This window comes from Prosopis cineraria, unplaced genomic scaffold (genome assembly GCF_029017545.1).
Source record: "Prosopis cineraria cultivar Desert tree isolate PC_DT_omini unplaced genomic scaffold, ASM2901754v1 PC2180, whole genome shotgun sequence".
NCBI classification, from domain to species: domain Eukaryota; kingdom Viridiplantae; phylum Streptophyta; class Magnoliopsida; order Fabales; family Fabaceae; genus Prosopis; species Prosopis cineraria.
Window position 1 is genome coordinate 1 of NW_026557505.1, and position 19,919 is coordinate 19,919.

At 33.1% G+C, this 19,919-nt stretch overlaps 1 protein-coding gene, 1 long non-coding RNA gene and 2 pseudogenes across 2 annotated transcripts; 3 read left to right on the forward strand and 1 right to left on the reverse strand.

The window, feature by feature from the left end:
• The first annotated feature begins 1,020 nt into the window (after positions 1 to 1,020).
• On the forward strand, positions 1,021 to 3,452 carry LOC129301531 (mitochondrial intermembrane space import and assembly protein 40 homolog). Its single transcript, XM_054940091.1, is given in 6 exon segments — positions 1,021 to 1,199; positions 2,162 to 2,197; positions 2,275 to 2,399; positions 3,275 to 3,308; positions 3,311 to 3,328; positions 3,331 to 3,452. Coding segments are annotated over 6 exon segments (435 nt in total). The 5' UTR covers positions 1,021 to 1,099.
• Positions 3,453 to 6,975: 3,523 nt separating this feature from the next.
• LOC129301532 (uncharacterized) lies at positions 6,976 to 12,250 on the forward strand (annotated as a pseudogene).
• A 3,279-nt stretch (positions 12,251 to 15,529) lies between these two features.
• On the forward strand, positions 15,530 to 17,065 carry LOC129301533 (uncharacterized; annotated as a pseudogene).
• A 1,802-nt stretch (positions 17,066 to 18,867) lies between these two features.
• Positions 18,868 to 19,658, reverse strand: LOC129301530 (uncharacterized). The gene is made up of 3 exons (XR_008591033.1): positions 19,615 to 19,658; positions 19,085 to 19,152; positions 18,868 to 18,920 (listed from the first exon to the last, which is right to left on the reverse strand). It is a non-coding gene; the product is annotated as an uncharacterized LOC129301530 (long non-coding RNA).
• Positions 19,659 to 19,919: the final 261 nt, after the last annotated feature.

Consider the following 19,919-nt stretch of genomic DNA (forward strand, 5'->3'; position numbering starts at 1 on the left):
GCTTAGCTTAGAACGAAGTTTCAGGATAGGAAATTGATTGTTGAAAAATGAGGATGTTTAGATTCTTTTTTTATTAAAAATCATGGTTTAATGATAGATTATAAACAGCTATCCAAACAGGCGCTTAGACTTTTAAGTCCGATAGTGAATGGCGTCAAAGTGTCAAACAATAATAAAACTTGGTTTAATATTTAAATGTTGGTTTAATATTCAGCAAAGATTTCTGATCTCATGCGTCCTTATTCATGATATAAATCATTAATTTTTGTTTTACTTTTGTTTCATTGTTCTTGATACATTTAAGGTTTTTTTTTTCCCCATCTAGGCTTAGTTTAGAGACCTATTTGTTGTAAATTTTTTTTAATCTTTTTAATATAAAACTAATTTGTTCGGGTGTGAATCGAAGCAAAACCGACACTTGTCAAACCCTCAGTTAATTGCATATACATTGGCGTAGGAATAGGATAGATCTGATCCCTGCCATCGTTCGTTCATCCGAAACTGTCAAAATTCAGCGCTCTCCACTTCAATCCTACACTTCCAGTTTACTTTTCATATAAGTAGGCAAAAGCTCCGAGTCAAAGCCTAATGCGTCGGTTTGCAGATGCCTGCAGAATCAAACCGGCAGACGGACGGACGGACGCATAGAAAAGAGCGTGCCGAGAGATAACAGGCTTATTTCTTCCCTCTTGTGTGCGTCTTACTGCGACAAGAGAAAAGCCCAAGCCCAAGCCCAAGCCCAAGCACTAGGCTTTTTGCTCTGCGCAAGCTGCAACGTCGAAACCATCGTATCACACGTTCATCCAAAACCATCCAATTCTGCCGTTTCTGAATCCCGACCGCTTCTCTAGATTCAGGTCTTGTCTAATTTCTCGTTACGTTTGGACTAAACTAGTGTAATTTAAATAAACAATTTTTCCTATTCTTGTTATTATTTTATCATTTTAACAGGATTTAAGTTTTTCTTATATGTTGCTGGAAAGCTGGATTTGAAGTAAGAGTCACAGTCACTTGGATTGTTTCGTTGCCAAGCAAGCAGTCGGAAGCCTGCTTCATTGAATGCTGTGGGTCATTATTGATATCTTCGGAAGATTCAGAGATGGGTCAAACAGCGAGTATTGATGCTGCTCCTGCTCCTGCTGCTGTCAAAGATGAAACCACCAAGTCAAATTCCACTTCCCTGGAAACTGCCATTGCTGGTTCTTTCCCTTTCATATCCGTTCTAACTTTGTACCATAATGTGCTATTCTCGATTGCCAAATTCAGGGCATTTGCTTGCTCGTAATGGGCTTGTGTGTGTTCTCAAAATTCCTAGTTGGAGTTGTGGGCTTTCAGCTTTTGCACTTTCTAATTTTCCTGCCTCCTTAGCCATTGTTGATTTATAACGGCTGTTGTTTTTCTCTAATTACAGTTCAAGGACAATTTCACATATTGTCTATGAAGCACCGTTCCCCCCCCCAATTGCATTTAAGTACTAAATATCTTCCGGCATTGCAGTGCTGGGATTGGTTCAGATCTCTTTTCTGTCGCTGTTAGCCAGCCTGCTGGCGTGCTAAAAAACCAACATTGACATGAATATGAGACGATGTGATAAGGATTAGCGCAGCATAATAAGTATATCTATATATATATAATATCTTCACAAGAAGTTTGAAATGATGTGCTGTATGATTTGAATTCAAGTGCAAAAAAACACATGAGTGTTGTTTCTGAGTTATCAATGTTTTACCACAGCCCAGTAATACCACCTCATCAGTGTTCAGTTCTTAGCTTCCACCCCATGCAACAATGGATGGGCCATTTGATTACTGTTGCCTTGACAGCTTGACCGGCTGTTGACACGACTGGCTAGCTATTGCTACATTCACTGTCATGGTGTCAACTGGTTATTAAATGCTGCCAAAAAGCTGAGTAGTTGAAGTCCATGTTCAATTTGGAATCAATGATTTCACTCAGACAAATTTTACTATGGGAATGCCTTATTAAATTAGAGTATATTATAGTCAATAGTTTTGAGTGCTACTCAAACACAGTTTCTTGGTCGCTCTTTTAATTTTTTTTCCGAGACAAATTTAGCATGCTGTGAATCTGTATCATTTGTTCATCTCGGCTCTAAATTTGTAGATGGATGGAACTGTGATGCCGTTTTCATTATTTACAGATGCTATAGCTTATGGAAATGAAGAGACAGAGGTTTGTTCATTTCAAACATATGAATTAACGTGCTTCCAACATGCAATTTGAGTTAATGAAATTGAAATTTGCAAATTTCAGTCTATGAGGCAAAAGCTAAGAAAGCTTTAGACTGCCCTTGCATAGCTGACTTGCGAAGTGGTCCATGTGGAAACCAGTTTTCAGAGGCTTTCCTTTGTTTTTCAAGAGCGCTTGCTGAAGAAAAGGTAACTGGAAATGGGTGATTAGAAACTTGGGACCTGGTCAATACTTCTCTTATCTAGGCAGTGGATTTAGTCTGAAAAATAGCTGTTCTTATTCAAATATTATTGGTGAAATGAGAGGTAGGAGCAGTCGGATCTCCTTTGTCTTTCAATTTAATTTTATGTGAGAGTTCCAATTGCTTTTAGTTTGATTACCTTGCAATAGAGCCTAATGAGAGATGGATGATATTTTAGGAGGCATTTGGTATATTGCTATAGTTTCATTTTTATCTGACATCTTGGATTTCAGTTGACATTTGTGATTTCTGTATTTGTTTAAATTGATATTCAAGATGATGGATATGTCCCAGATGTTATAGGTTCATAAGATCACACCACTTAAGGGGTTATGCTAGTATTTCATTCCACTAAAAAGGTCATAAAAAAGTAAATGTGTCATATCATATCTTTAAGGGTTTCAAACAGCATTTATGAAGTATCAACTTCATTCTTTTTGTGACAGTTCCTATTGTCATACTAGACATGGATTTTCATGCTACCATAGTATGTCAGGTAGCAATTTACCAAAGGCTTCCTAGTCAAGACTCTCCAGAAACTCGTATCTCTTCACCTTGTTTCCCATTTTCTAGGAACCAATAGCATCATCAATGTTTCCACGGTTTTCCAGTTGTACTTGTGTTTCTCATGAGATGCTGTTTTGGCTATAATATATCATACTGGTTGGACACTAATCATACTGTTTCGGGTAGTTTAGAGTTCTACTATTATGGTGGTATGCCTTTAACCACAAGCGCCAAACCAATGAAGGAACATTGAAATTCTCTACATTCTTCCTTATAAATTAGTGTTGAATCATGCTGTTTCCTCTCATGTTTTAGGGCTCGGACTGTGTACATCCATTTGTTGCTCTTCAGATTGCATCAAAGCCAATCCAAAGCCCTCCCCGAAGACATTCTAAAAGAAGATGAAGTTGAAGAGACGGAACCAGCCCAAGAATACAAGATAATCCCTCCCACATGGTCTAAAGAATCTCGAAACCCAAAATCCAAGCTCTAAGAGAACAGTTCAGTTTCCTCCTCTTTTAGGATTCGAACAACTTCTATTAGAGTTTTAGATTATCACAAACTAAAGCTTGTTACTTATACGAAAATAGCTCAAGTTATTTTGGAAGGACTGACTACACAATTTATATATTGTGATTAATTCTCTGATCACTCTATGTAAGATTATCATACATTTAATAAGTTCTTCTTGCTGAATTTGCGTGGATTTTACTGGTTAATAATCAGGATGCGTAAACGGAACTCATATGATCTCTTCTTCATTTGAAATTTAAACAACCTAAATAAAGAATTTTAAATAATACATGAATTTCAAATATAAAACTTGAAATGCATGATTTCAAATCCATAATTCAAATTCAAAATCAACAATCCAAATGCCATCAAAGTTTTGCGAATGCATGAGGATTTAGATTTTAACCAAATCTTTCAATAGGATATATACAAATATTTGAAAGTTTTATATATTATAAATTTTTTTATAATTTTAAATTCTCTCTAGACTCAGGTTATTTGAAATTCCTCCTATCGTAACTCATTTGTTTTTTTTTCTTTTTTTATGTTTCATTATTAGTATCTCTTTTATTTTTGCTACTTCTCATATTTCTAGTTCATGTCTCTTACCAATTGAAGAACAAAGATAAATTTGTCATTTTCAATTTTCTGTTTTAACTTAAAATATTGGTTGGTTTCTCTTTTGCCTTTTAAAATTTTTCACACCTAAATAGAGAATTTCAAATTCAATAATTTTAAATGTAAGACTTTAAATCTAAAATTTAAATTCAAATCTAGCAATCTAAACTCTATCCGAATGAATAATACAAGGGGGGGGCCAGCACCCTCATTCGTCCTCACTCCCGGACCTGTTTTGCTGTTCATTTTTATATTAACTTGATCAAAATATTCATGAATATGTATCAAGGATGATCATTTTTATGGTTACTTTATTTGATTATATATCAATTGGCAATAGACATATTACATATAGAACCCTCGACCTCGATTACGCAATCAACAAATTTTTTAAATAAAAAACTAGGTTTTGAGCGAGTTATTGATTTACACATGAGAATTGATAATACTCTCACAATGAAAAATTCTTGTATGAACCTAAAGTACCAGTCCATCCATACTCTATCTAATCAAATTATATAATGTTTCACCGTAAATATATGAGTCAATATGTCATATGTTAGTATGTTAAGATCAATTTGATGAGAAATCAAACAAGATATAGCGATTAAACAATAAAATTTTTACTTTTGTTTAAGTCAAGCAAAACTAATTGAAATGGATTGATTCAATCAAAATTAAAATTGAATTTAATAAAATGCAACAAAGTTTTTAATCCAACAACCATTTAAGTAAATAAAAAAGCAATCTAAAGTCATTAATCCCTTATTAACTTCATAAACACCATTTTAACCTAATTATTTAATTTCAATATTAATTTCTTAATCGAGAATTTTAATAGTTATAAGTAACTTTTGATTCACTAATATCCTTCTCTCAAACTAATTATATTATGTCTAACAATTATCTAAGAAGCAATTCAAATCAATAACACTTGACAATGGTTATATAGGGCAATTATGTATATGTATATCCTAATTACAAATTAGATAAAAATTTAATCCTATATTACTTAGTCTAATGGTCTAGATGAGATTCTTTTTTGTCAATAAGGAAAAATCTTAATACCCAATATCACATTTAATGTTGACCAATATCAAATAGATATTCAAGTACAAGATTAAGCAATTAAAATTAAGCTTAACTAATAGATAAAAACAAGTTTAATCCATCAATAGGTTTATAGTTCCTATGGTTTAAAGAAAATTGACCACACATAGCTATAGGAATGGTAAAAATCAAGAAACAATTTATCAAAACTAAGAAGAGAAGGAAAAGAAAATCTTAATTGGAGTGATTTTAGATGACAATTACTAAGCTTATAAGAAACCCAAGCTATTCCATGTCATCCATGGCTTCTTCCCTATTCCTTGGACATTTCTTAGCTGATGGAGCTAAGAAAAATCAAAGAATGACGAGCAAAAAACATTGAAAACCCTAAAAATATTAGTTTTCAATGAAGCTGCATGTGCATTTCACTAAGTATCGATTACGTTGTGGCGGCATAATTTTGTTACGTTGCAGACTAAAACCATTTTGTTACACTATCACTGGATATTATGTTCTAGCATGTTACAGGGACGCTATGGCATAAATTTCAACTGTGCCTTTATTTTCATTGTTTACTTACATACAGCATTTTGATTATTGATTTGGACCACCCTACATAGAACACGACACCATTAATGCAATTTTGACTCAAGTAATGATTTCATTTCAACAAGATGCTATCAATTCTCCTTCTCATTTTTAAAAGCATTTTTCTTATATTTTTCTCAAATAATAGTCTCACTTGCTCCCAAAATTATTTAGATGTCTCCAAATTGAACTCAAAATTATGTAATAACATATAACATATATTAGTCATCACAGTTTAATAATAAAAAAAAATCTTATGTGTCATTATTTTAATGATTTTATTCTTAGAATAAAATACCTATTTAATTTATTGTCTTTTAATTTTTTTCTCTTTATCATCACCCATGACAAAATCAATTTATAATTAATTAAAGCCCCTTCGCATGACATGTTTTTATTGAATAGTATGTAAATAATGTGATGCACCGAACATGCAAAAATTTCTCCTCTCACAATAATGTAGAAAATGAAATTAGTAAACTGTGGTCGTCATTTCTTTCAATTATGCGAACGTAATTATAAATTTATAATGTATTTGGTTAGATGATCTCCGATCATTTCCAAGGGTATGATTTACTATATAGAGGACATGATTTAATGCAATTGCTCTACATACGGTGGAGGCCGACCATTTGAAGGACATTTTGCATTGCGGTATATATGAATGGAATAAATTAAATATAGAGGCATTATTTTAGTGCTGAATATAGGTTTGTAATTCCAAAGCTTGATCTTTGGATATATTATTTAAAGAAAAAACATGGTAAGACAACTTGAATATCTTGCTATAATCAATCTCGGTTGGGTAGGTTGAATGTATGGAGGTATATGTAGGGAATTATTTGGGCAGGATAGGGTAGGTTTGATAGGACTCATATCATTGAAACAAATAGCATTCCGTGTTAAATCTAGTGTATTTTGACAATCGTTTCCTCATCTAATTCAATTCACATAGCCTGAGCAACTTTGCTTTCAAAATCGTTATATAATTAGCTCTTCACGGCCACAACTATACGTTTTGAGAATATTATAAATTAAGAAAATCAGCTTGTTATTCCAAAGCTTGACCATTGCATATGCACAGAAAGCCAACATTGTCTCTTTGATAGCCCTTCATGTTAACAAATGTTGCTCCATCAAATATCTATTTTAAAATTTCTTTTCATATCTACTTCAATTCACGCCCTATTTATGGAGCCACTCTTTGCGTGTTCTGTGAATATCACAAAGCAAATTAAAGATCATCAATGGCTGGCTTCAGTGAGAAGGAAGAGGCTCTGATCAAAAGCTCATGGGAGGATTTGACCAAAAACTTTCCAACTTTTAGCTTTCATTTCTTCACCCTGTAATTGTTTAATTTATTTCCATACACACAACTTCCTTTCCTTATTTGTCTCCAACTCCATTCTCTTTAATAATTCACTAATAATACATTAATTAATTTAATCCTTTTTTTTAATTGTTTATACATAGGCTGGTGGAGCTTGCACCTCCGTTGAAAGACCTGTTTCCTTTTCTAAAAGGCTCAAGTAACGTTCCCAAAAAAAATCCTCAACTAGAGGCCCAAGCCTTGAAGGTTTTTAAGTTGGTGAGTTCATGAAAATACTAAAACATTCAAGTGAAGTAGAGGTCTTCCAGTCAATCTAGAGAGAAATTCAATTCTTTTGGTTGTTCATAAATGGAAAGATACTTTTGTCAATATATGAGAAGCCATACGATAGATGCAACAGTATAAAAGTGAATTTGTGCCGGTTAGAGCGAACGTCCTGTGCTATTATGATTAATATTAACACAAAGTTTAGCTTGTTTGTTTCATATAATGCATATATTTGGGAATTGTAGACTTTTGATTCAGCAATCCAGCTGCGAGAGAAAGGAGAGGTTGTGATAGCTGATCCTACATTAAAGCAGCTGAGTTCCGTGCATGTCCAAAAAGGAGTCATTGATGCCCATTTCGAAGTAAGGCAAACTAATTTGAAGTATAGTTGAGACTTAGCCTTTTGTTTTGAGATCAGAGCTGGATTAATGAAATGAAGGTGATCTGGATATAGGTGGTGAAGGAGGCACTGCTCAAAACAGTAAAGGAAGCAGCAGGAGCAGCAAAGTGGAGCGATGATCTGAATAATGCTTGGGCCAAGGCACATGATGCGTGGCAGCTTTAATCAAGAAGGGAATGAAAGAAATATAGTGTTCCATATATACTTACTTCTGATTCAAATCGTGAGCTCTCAACCATATATTCATGCCTCTCTCCAACTCTAAAAAAAATTTACAAGCAGATTATAATAATGTACTTTTAAAAAGTCAGTGTGTCCCAACACACACACACGCACGTATGTTTTTAACTATGCATGATCTCTATCTTGTATTTGTGTGAGAAGAAAGTATGCGAGAAAGATATGTGTGCGTAATTTTTACAGCGTGCAATACCTTGGGAAAAAGGATAAATATTGATGTTTTAGTCTAATTACGTTCTCGTGTTAAGCCGCCTTATGTATATATTTATATTCAATTTTATATATATATATATAATATTTATTTTTTAATTTTTCCTTGTTGATTTTTCATGACATAAAAACAATTAATTATCATGTCTACTGTAAAATTTTTAACAATTTCATTTTTAATATAAATTATCATTATTAAATTGAAAAAGATTTCATCTTCCCTATAAGTATTGGAAAATTTAAATGTATCGTTGGGATTTAAAACTCTGTTCAATCTAAAAAATTATATTACTTGCTTACCAAATTTATTATTTAATTTTTTCAATTGATAGTTATAGTATATAAATATATCAACACTATAATATGTTCAATTGTCACAAATTCTCTATATTAATGAGATCTAAATATATCATAATAAAAATCATTCATATAATAAATTTCAATAACTTAGTTATTACTGAAAAATAATTTGTTTAGAAAAATATATCTTAATCATAACCTCTAAACTTTTAAATAAATGATTTTATGAGAGACGTCAAGCATATTAGTATTCAATATATCTTTGAATTTTTGTTGTAGCACTTGTCAAAGTTTGTTGGTAACAATTCTTATAATTTCTTTTATCAAATATAAAACGAAAGCAATGTCAAATGACATCAATGTTTTAAGAGTAATTGTAATATCATCTTATTAAAAATAAGTAAATTATATGACAACTATATCTTTAAGCTATTGAAACAAATGGACTATACATGTGTAAAAACTACTATAGAATTAAAATAATTATTTTATCTAGTGTCTCAATCATTTTATAATGTGTCAATTTAGGAGAATTAAAAATATATAACCCTTATAGTTTACTAAAAAAAATTTAAAAGTTAAGGGGGTCATGATTCTAGTTATTTTCCCTATTTCTACCCCTGATGTCATGTAGTAAATGTTTAAAATGTACAATTTCTTTGTTTTTTTTTTTTACTGAACAGCAGCATAAAGGTTTACAATAATGTTATATTATAAAATAAAAAAGGCATACGATCATTGATTTTTTTTTTTGGTCAAATACGATCATGGAAGTAGGCGTGAGTGCATCAACCCAAAATTAACTAAATCCATCTGAATCAATTAGAAGTCTGTGTATTTTTAAAAAAAATCGCATTATTTATAACTTTTCGAGAATATATTTTTCTAGTAAATTTTATTTTTTTGTTTACAGAAGTAGACTAATAGAAATTAAAGCTGAAATTAAATCAATTTGTTAGATATTTTTTGTGAATTTTTTAAAATGCTCATTAGCGCCGAAAAAGATCCATTAAAGTTAAAAACCATGTGTGTTAGTACAACGTGCTTCCGCTTCTTGTACTGTAAGAACACATGCAACTACATAAACAAAGGGAGGAGGGTCTCTCCTTTTTCCTCCACTTTTCAAATCTTCACCATTCACTATTATTTGATTAAATAATTTTGTTAAAAATTATAGAATGAACGAAGGATAAACATTAGGGAAATGGAGGAAAAATGAGAGAAAGAAAAAGAGACTCCTCTCCCACGAAGGAAACTCAAATAAGCAGCCAATTGAGAGTCACAAGGTGATACATATCCAAGCTTCTGATGATTAACCCAATTTCTGTCTCATGGGTTCTTTCTGTACGCCATCTTGCTTAATTAAGTTGGCTTCATTGTCAATCCTCATCACCATCGTGGAGTGAGAATTGCGTGTGGATATATATTACCTTGTTTTTCTTTTTGAATTTTGTTTATTTTAAAATTTTCTATGAAAATAATCCACATCCCAAAAAAAAAAATTAACGGAATTATCATATATCGTAGCTCATAGCTTTGTCCTTCTGAAAAAAAAAAAAAAAAACATGAAGAAGAAGCAAGGCTTCCGTTTGGGGTCAAGTTAATTAGTGCATTTTTGTGACAGTTTTGTCATCAATCGTCGTAAAAATTCTTTTATTTTTACTATATTTCGTTTTGTATTGCGAAAATAATTTTTCACCTGTTAAAGAAATTGCTTTTTCCACTAAAGTCCTTATAATCCAATCCATCGTGACCATTTATTTAATGAGTATGGCTTTGTGGTTCTAAAAAAATAAAGAGGAGCTTCGATGGAGGGGGGAGAGAGAGAGAGAGAGAGAGGTGAACTTCATTTCTGAAGATCCTGCAGCTGCAATAATAAAAGCGAGTGCGAACCAACTTTTTTTTTTTTTTAATCTTTTTAATTAATCATCCTTTCTCCCAAATCAAATATTTCGTTCCTTCCAAATTAAATTATAAAATATTTTTAAATTAAATTTTACATATCAATAAAACTCATTAAATATATTTTATAACTTTATTTTTTAAAATAAAAATATAAATTTTTAAAAATATTTTTCATTTAATACTTCATCAATAAAAAAATATTGAAGAGAGAGAATATATGAAAAGATAATATTAAAAAAGTATCATGACTAAAAATTTATTTTCATCAAAATGTCTTGCATTTTGGGGTGCTAAATCTTTTTTTAAAAATATTTATAATTTGGAATCAAGAGAGTATAAGATAACTTAATTTTTTATTATTTTAAAATATAAGATCATTTTAAAAAAATAAAATTTATTAATGACGTTTTTCTAATATTACCCTTTCAAAATAGATATAATAGAAATAATATTATAATATAATGATTAAATAGATAAGAACATTTTTTAAATTCAATAGTCTTGTTTTGAAAAAGTAGACAAATTTCATTAATAGGAATTTGAATGAAAGAAAAGTGGAGGCATGGATGTTGGAGAAAGAAACGCACCAAGGAGTAGTGTAAGCCTCTTGGCATAGGCATAGAAGAGCAACTGGTGCAGAAAGAAACGCACCAAATCGCTCTCTTGTTATAAAATCATCAACAAAAGACAGATCATTGCGATCCAGTAGTACAGTTATCAGATTTTATTCTACACCCTTGGGTGTTTAAACTCTTCTTTGCTCGCCCTCCATCTGCCTCAATCCTCAATCAATAAAGCAAATTAAGATCATCCATGGCCGGATTCTCTGAGAAGGAACAAGCTCTGGTCAAAAGCTCGTGGGAAGATATCACCAAAAACTTTTCCCATCACAGTATTCGTTTCTACACCCTGTAATTGTTTCTCCGAATATAAAACCTCCTTTTCTTGGTTGCCTCCGCGCGACTCCATTCGTACTAATGTATTGGTTCAATTGAATAGGTTATTGGAGATTCTGCCTGCAGCGAAAGAGATGTTTCCTTTCTTGAAAGATTCAAATGACGTTCCCAAAAATAACCCCCAGCTAGAGGCCCAGGCCATGAAGGTTTTTAAGTTGGTAGGAATGGATCCCGTCCCGTCCTTCTCAATTCTAACTTCAATTTCTACACTATCTCGTAGGTTAGGAAACCAGAGACGCACTAGCTATTTCACAATGGCAAATCAGACTAGAACGAATATATGCATGGTAAATGTTGTGATTTGTGGATCTTCAGACTCTTGAATCAGCGACTCAACTGCGAGAGAAAGGAGAGGCTGCGATGGAAGATGCTGCGTTGAAGCAGTTGAGTTCTGTGCACGTTCAAAAGGGAGTCACTGATTCCCATTTTGAGGTAATACAAAGCAATTTTAAACAACTAATTAATGTGCAGGAAAATTGTTTAATTTTTAATGAGCTAGTACGTACTTGTGGATAAAGTGAAGTTGATTTGATTTGATTATTTTAGGCGCTTAAAGAGGCACTGCTGAAAACAATCAAGGAAGCTGCGGGGGCAAAATGGAACGAGGAACTCAATGATGCGTGGGCCAGAGCCTATGATGAGCTGGCAGCTAATATCAAGAAGGGAATGGCAAAGGCTTGGTGTTTGAGCTAGCTAGTGAGATGAATATTAATTGTTGATGAGGTTTTTAAATTTAATTAGTTGAGAATAATCTGCTCTTAAGGTTATTGTGATGCGACCATTTTCTTTGATAGGATTCCGTGGAAAAAGAATAGACACGGGTTTTTGAGTTGAGTCTGATCTCCAGTCATGTTCAAGCTTATATTTTCATCCCATAATATTGGGCTTTAGCTTTACAAAGTTGTAATATGAAAAAAAAAAGTGCTGCGTTCAAATAAACATCATTCTCCTACAAAAATAATAAATATCATTCCGTAAACATTCTTGTCAATTTTTTAGGCAAGAGTGTTTTCCCAAATGAATCACTGTCTGCACACAGACACACACACGTGTCTGAGACTGAGGCTGAATCGTACTTAATTTTAATTGTTAAGACTGACCCTTGGCTGCATATAAAAAGATAGCAGGAGTGATGGAATATGGGCAGGAATATTTTTATTATTTTTGAAAAAAATTTCTCCTGGAGTTCTTTCTTCTCTTTTTTTCTTTGAACCCCCCCCCCCCAAAAAAAAAGAAAAAAAAAAACTTGAACCAAGTATACAAGAATGTATGCTGACGTGGCTGGGCTTTTTTTTTTTTTTTCCACCGTAGCTTGCTGCCCAATTAACTAGAGTCGAAGCGACTCACATACAAATAAATTGGAAAGAATCAAATCTAATGATCTAACAATCTAATTAGACAGGAGAGACAATTAGTAGAGGCTAAATTATTCACAGTGAATATGATCTCACATTACTTCAACGACGCGTTTTTCCTAGCTGTTATTTCTCCAACGGTTTTTAAAAACTGCCACAATTTTCAACGTTTGTATTTACTAATTTAATTAGTAATTCAATTTTCTTTTCCAACACCCTTAGAAATGAGCATAACTCTTCGTTTTCCTCGTCATTTTCCATAAAATTTCAATTGGCCACAATTTTTTTTTTTTCCAATTTCGCCTTATGCTCGCGCGCGCTTTTTCTTCCAAAAAAGTTTTTTTTTATTTAAGAGCCATTGATTTCACTCAATGAAAAAGAAGGTCCCTTAAATTTTAAAATTTCATCTCACACCAAGAATACTCAAGTGAAATTAAAATGTTGAGAAAAATGATAAAATTAACTCTCTTTTAATTCTGAGCTCTACAATATCAAATTTTTGTAGATCAATGAACAACTTTAGTATTGAACAACTCATTTGATCATGATTGTAACATGAAAAAAAAAATTAAGATTTAGTAATGGCATCAACAATTCATGTGAGTTAATGAATAACTTCATATAGAAAAATGAACAATCTATTTTATCATAATTACGATACGTAATAAAATTAATATTTAATAATGATACAAATAATTTCTGTAAATTAATGAACAACTTCAATAAAAAATCAAAGAGAATGTGAGATAATGAGATAATTTTAACCCTAGACTCAAGTGAATTTTCAAAGCTTAAGGGCCTTTTTTTCATCAAGCATAGTTACGGATCTTAAATGAAATTTTTCTAATTTCAAAATGTTGGGAAAGGGAAAAATCATTCTAATAATTTTTTTGGTCAAAGCACATGTTATATATTGCTCGTTGAGCGCAATCTGATCATAGCTATATATATATATATATTTTGGCCAACCTGAATTGTTAGTACATGATCACAGCTACAATATACTATAATCTTGCCTTCAAATGTTAATTTTCAATTAAAAATCTTTCTTTTAATTCATCTGGTGAATAATTTTATGTACATGCTTTATGAATACAGAGTATATGATGTGTGTATTCATTAATATTTCACCTGATGATGAATAATTTTTAGCCCATGTACATGTATAAAAGTTTGCCACATCAGAAATTTTATTTACTCCTGAAAATAATACTATGTCATTATGCTCTATCCAGCAAACACAATCTTTTGGTGAAGAAAGAAATTTGAAAAAAAAAAACTTAAATGATGAGAGAAAATATGTATATTGAAGATAAACATAATTTTTTAATTTAATTTAATTTGGAGCATTCTTATTAGCAACATGTTGATGACATGGTATTAGGAGAATATATCTTATGGTTATCTTTTCTCTATCAATAAGCAAAGGTTGAATTATCGTACATTTGAATTGCCAAAAAAAAAAAAAGTTCTTTTGAATGTACGTGGTATCTTTTTATGTTCAATTAATTAATAAAGGGTTAAATTCACTTCTCTATATTCAGTGAATAATGGATTGAGTGCATCCCTCTTTATCACGTTCAATGAACAAGGGCATTAGGCATAAGAAGAAATTAAATGCGAAATCATATCACTCTGTGAGATATAATTGAGATTGAGAAGTTGTATATATATTTATAAGTTTAAAAACATTTTCAAGTCCAAGTAAAAAATAAATTTCAGCTAAAGTATACATTAAGTCCTTTAACTTTATGCAACATTTTATTTTAATCCCTTAACTTTATAAGATATTTTTTTAATTTTTTAATCCTAATATTATTAATTTTTTCTCAATAAATTTTTACATTAAATTTTAAATTTGACAAAATATTTTCAAATATTGATATATTAATTTTAATTTTTTTTAAATAACAATAATTGACACAAAAAATAATCGTTTGAAACTAATGATGTTAAAGTTAAAGAATTGAAAAAATACTTTATAGAATTAAAAGACTAAATTAAAATTTTAAATAAAGTTATAGACTGAAAATTATACTTTAATTAAAATTTAAATATTCTAAATTGGGGATTGGTGAATTTAGTATTTTTGCTCATTTTATTATTTTTATAAAATAAAATCTTCTCTCTTTTTTAAAAAGAAAACTTCACTTAAATTTACTAATCTAATTTTAGAGGATAAAAACTTTGGAGTTATAAAATCATCTAAAACTTTTTAATTTCACGAGTTGACAAAAATTCGGAAAGGCATCTTTGTATCCTTAGAGATAGAGATAATTAAGTTTAAAATTGGAAAAATAACAGAGAGGTTTAAAAGGGATTAATTAATTTAAATTAAGTTTCAAGTATTAAATTTCAAAAATTTGGAAGTTCAACTCTTAATTGTGATGAATTTGTTACATATGTTTCAAATTTTGACACTAAAAATAAATTTATTTATTCATATTAAAATTAAAAAAATAAATTATAAATTTATCGTAATAAAGTTGTAAAATTGAAAGACGAACTTGCATATTTTTAAAGTTTGATGCTTGAAATCTAATTTAAATTAATTGATCATCTTAGGACTTATTTGTCATTCTCTTTTTAAAATTTGGCTGTCTTGTGGAAAACTAAAAATTGTATTATAATTATAAATGAATTAATTTACTACTACCTCCGCCTCGTCGGGCCTGAGATAAATAACGTCCATTTACTCGTTTAATTAAACCACATCAACATATCAATCAAATTACTCCATTAATAAATGATGATAGACGCTAAATTCAACTGTTGGGGTTTCAAACATTAGTAAATCACGGATACAAATGAATTTACAAACCTTTCACCCATTAATTTCGTCAAAATCAAATAAAGCAAATAAGTAAAAATGCTGGACTTGAATTTCGTAGCATTGAGTCGGATTCCTCTCTAGTCTCTAGTGACGACGGAGGAGAGAAATAGAAAGAGATGAGATTCATTGATCCCCAGCGCCCTCGCACAGATCCCTTGCGATAGCACACATGGAAACATCTTATCAATGTACCTTCAAAAGGTCGCCTATGGCACCCTTTCATGTCCTTAAATACCAAACCCTACCGACCACCTTTCTTCACCTCCCCAACAAACTATGGCTTCTCCGTCTTCTTCCTCAAGCACTGACTCCAGTACCGGCAGTGTCACGGTCTCCCAAAATGAATTTAACCACTTTCACAACATCGACCGCATCCTCTTCACGCGTCTCCTGGCGTCTCTCGGTCGCGAACCCAACGAGGCCATGCAGGTCATGGCGTACCTCATCTGGCTCGAGAACATGACCAAGGATTTCAGGCTCGTATCCAACCTCCTCCATGCTTCCGATGCTTTACTCAACGACCTTGTAAACGAGGTCGTCTTCGCCCTCATTTGCATCGAGAGCAACCAGCTCCCTCGCGATGCCAACGCCGTTAACGACCTGCGTTTAACCGAAGGCGTCACCCGGAGAAGCGTCACCGTCCGCTACTTGCTAGAAAACCGCGCGTGCATAATCGGTGCCATCACCAAAATAATCAACGACGTCTGCATCAGAGCCTTCACGGACATAGTGCAACGAGTTGAAGGTGAGAAGGCTATGAGAAAACGTGGCTTGATGAGTCCGACGGCGCAACGGGTTTATTACGATTCTACAGATCATAAAGCTATTGCCTGGTGCGGCGATGCCAGTTCTGGGTGTAGTTATGAGTCTCAGAAGATGTTAAAGAGGTTGGAGCTGAGTGCTGGTGTGACGAAGCATGTGCCTCCAGATGAAAGGACCATTTTTTTGACTTTCTCGAAAGGGTACCCTATCCGAGGCAGAGGTCCGAGACTACTTCTCAAGGTTCGTTCGTTCGTTCTTCTTCTTGTCTTTTTTTTTTTTTTTTTTGGTTTCTTGTACTCGAACATAATATGATGTCATTTTCATAAGCATAAGGGATGCATGAATGGTTTTGTTTTGTCTATCGGTGCAGAAGATATGGAGACATGATTGAAGAAGTATACATGCAAGAAGTTCAAATGCCGGAGCAACCTCTATATGCGCGACTAGTAGTGCGTCCGAATGGCGAAATTTGATAGATACAGTGCTGGAAGGCAAAGGCAAAGTCAAGTTCAGCATCAATGGGAAGCATGTCTGGGCCAGAAAGTATGTTCGCAAGACCACCAAATCTCCACCCACTTCCCCTTCTAAGTCATCCTTACCCTCCCTCCCTCCGTATACATAGGGTTGTCCCTTGTCTCATACTAGATGTATAAATATATATAGAATCGAGGAATGTATTATTTAATTTGTGTGTGTATATCTACATTCCGAAGGAGCCGACACTGTCTTTGCTAATGCCTAAGAAGACCCCAAAATGGGAGTGGGACGTCATTAGGTCAAAACTGATCGATGTTGCGAAAAGCCCCGGCCCGCAAGTGCGCGCCCAACAAATTGATGAAACCATTGTCGGCTCAAAGAAAGGATACAGTATCCGTGCATCTTGTGTTATTCTTTTGATTTTGATATTTCACCAAAAACAATAACAATATTCCCCAATATTTTACTATAAATTTTAATAATTTCTTAATTCTTACTGACAGTTAAGTTTAAGCCTCGATATATATATTTTTTGACATGAAGCATAAGCATAACTTAAGTACATGGAATATTTGGCCGGTGAATTACCTCATATTTTTTAATCAAAAGTCGGAAGTCAATGTGTTGGTCACCTAACATACATTTAATCTCTGGGGAATCTTAAAACTTCCTCAACCTTTTTGGGCATGGATCTGGTTAATGTATACTTTTTTATAACAAGGCACTTTTTTGATAATACATGTATAGTTTCTTTAGTCCAAACTTCAAAAAGTTAGGGGCTTCTAATATGCCATTATCTAATGCTCTTTATAATGTTTCAATATTTCAATTTTATTTTTTATTTTTTTTATATCATTGGCTTCTATATAAAATAAGAGACATTTAGATATATTGATGTCTTTAAAATGGTGAAAATTTATATTTTTTATAATTTTTTTAAAAAAATATTATAAATACACTCTTTTATTTTTAAAAAATTATAAAAAATATAAATTTTTATCATTTTAAAACATCAAGATATTCAAGTGTATCTTATTTTTTGTAAAAGTCAATGATTCAAAAAAAATAAAAAATAAAATTAAGATATTAAAATATTATAAGAGATATTAAAAAAAATATATTAAAAAACAGTATATTAGAGGCCCTGGCCAAACTTAAGAGGCTGTGTGATGTGGTGTGTGAGTGTGAATTCTCTCCTCTCCCTGTGGCTCTTTCCCCCTTCCCGAGTTTATTTCTTCTTCTCTTCGTCTTCTTCTTATGTTTACCTTTCAGTCTTACAGCTGTGAGATTACCGATTTTGCCTGTAATTCTCAGTTGGGAAAATAATAATACAGAGCTGTGATTATTTCTGTCCAGATATTTCCAGTGTGCGTATAAACATCCCAAGAAATCTTCAGCCACAAATTGAAGGCAAGGAAGCTCGATCCTTGATGATGTACACGGATCAAAAAAAGTTTTACAAGAAATTTGAAACGCCCCTTCATGTTGAGATACAGCAGGGCATGCATGGATTTTACAGGTATATAGACGTTGGTGGGTTAGTCTCTATCCATATGACGCTTGTCAAAAGAAAAGTCAGATAAGGCGATGGTAATCTCATGTTGAGGCGGTGGGGGGAAATTAGAAGCAGTACCGGTGGGCTCCGAAACGGCCTGATCGTCGGGGTAGCGGGTAGGGGAGGGCGATGAAGCTTCAATGTCCCAATGGTCGTTGTCATGATAGCTCGAAGAAGAAGCCCTGGAGAAGTGTGGGCACTTTCAGTGCTTCTCAAAGGTGGTGCGCAGAAGATGAACCGGAGACATGCCATGGGTTGGGGTGGCTGGTCTGCTTGAGAATGGAGTCACTGACTCTGATAACAACGAGTGCTTGCTTTCTTTTCACGTTCTTCCTGGCGGCGTGGTGCCAGTTCTTCAGTGCGGTTGCTACTCTCTCGTTGAAAATGGTTGGCTTCATGCTTGAACCCATCTGTCATGCATAGTCAACACAACTATCAGTGCCAGCTATAGGGTCCTGAACTGTTAAAAAATCATGGAGTCAGGGAAGCGCTTCTATTTATAAAGAATACTTGAGGGAGTATTCATAATTCATATCTGTTACCTGGGTGCTAGAGCGTAAAGAGGCAGGGTCACATAGCTGCACAGAACTTGAATGACAACCCTGTAAAATTTGTAACTTGTACATTAGTTTAGAAAAACAGGAGGGAACTACCATGGCACAGTCAGGCAATAATTCCAACACAGGAGCTCAAGAATGATCGGTGGTTGGTGTCTAGCCGTTTCTTTAGGAAGGTTCCTATTATATTTGCAAGAGGAGGAGCTTACCCCACTGTAAGTCTAATGACAATAGCCGCAGTGCCTCGGTGGAAGCAAGAGTCTATTGAGAATTCATACTGAAACACAAACAACAAATGGCAAAGGCAACGTCAGACAGGTTACAGGTATTGAGGCTACTCTTCTATTCTGGATAGCTGAACATTGCAAATTATTCCTAATTAAGTTATACCACCTCATATTGGTGTATATGCTTCATTTTTTATTTAGTTAACTTTCAAGCACTAAATTATTCACCAGCAACGTCTCTAGAATAGGACAGCAATCTGGACTACAGAAATTATATGATCTGCAAATGCATGTCTCCCTAGCTAGTAGGCACTTCTGATGGTTAAATTGTGTTGAGGCTTTTTTAAACTTTTCATCATTATGCTGATACTCATTCTCTTTCAATACATTTAATTTTACGAATTGCATCTGAAAAAATCCTTTTGTAGTAATGTCCATATTTAATAGAAAAACACTGAGCCATCCAAGCACAAAATCAAGCGAAGTTCACTAAGATAAGATAAGAAACTTACGGTACTCCAAGCAAAAAATGCGAGTTCAAATGCATTCTGAAAGAAAGTGGCAAGCAATACAATCATGACTATCATCAGAAGCATTGGCACTGAAATTAAGTGAAGGGAAGTTGAATTGAGATAAGAACCTGAAAGAGAACAAGATGAATCAAAAGAGGAGAAGACGTGGGCGGTTGAAACAGAACAGGTGATCCCCCGGTTCAACCACTGGTGCACCCTTCACCACATCCCCCCTTTCTTGATCCTCAATGCCATCTTTGTTATAATCAATTTTGAAGCTTGGCGCCAACCAGTAAGATTATCTA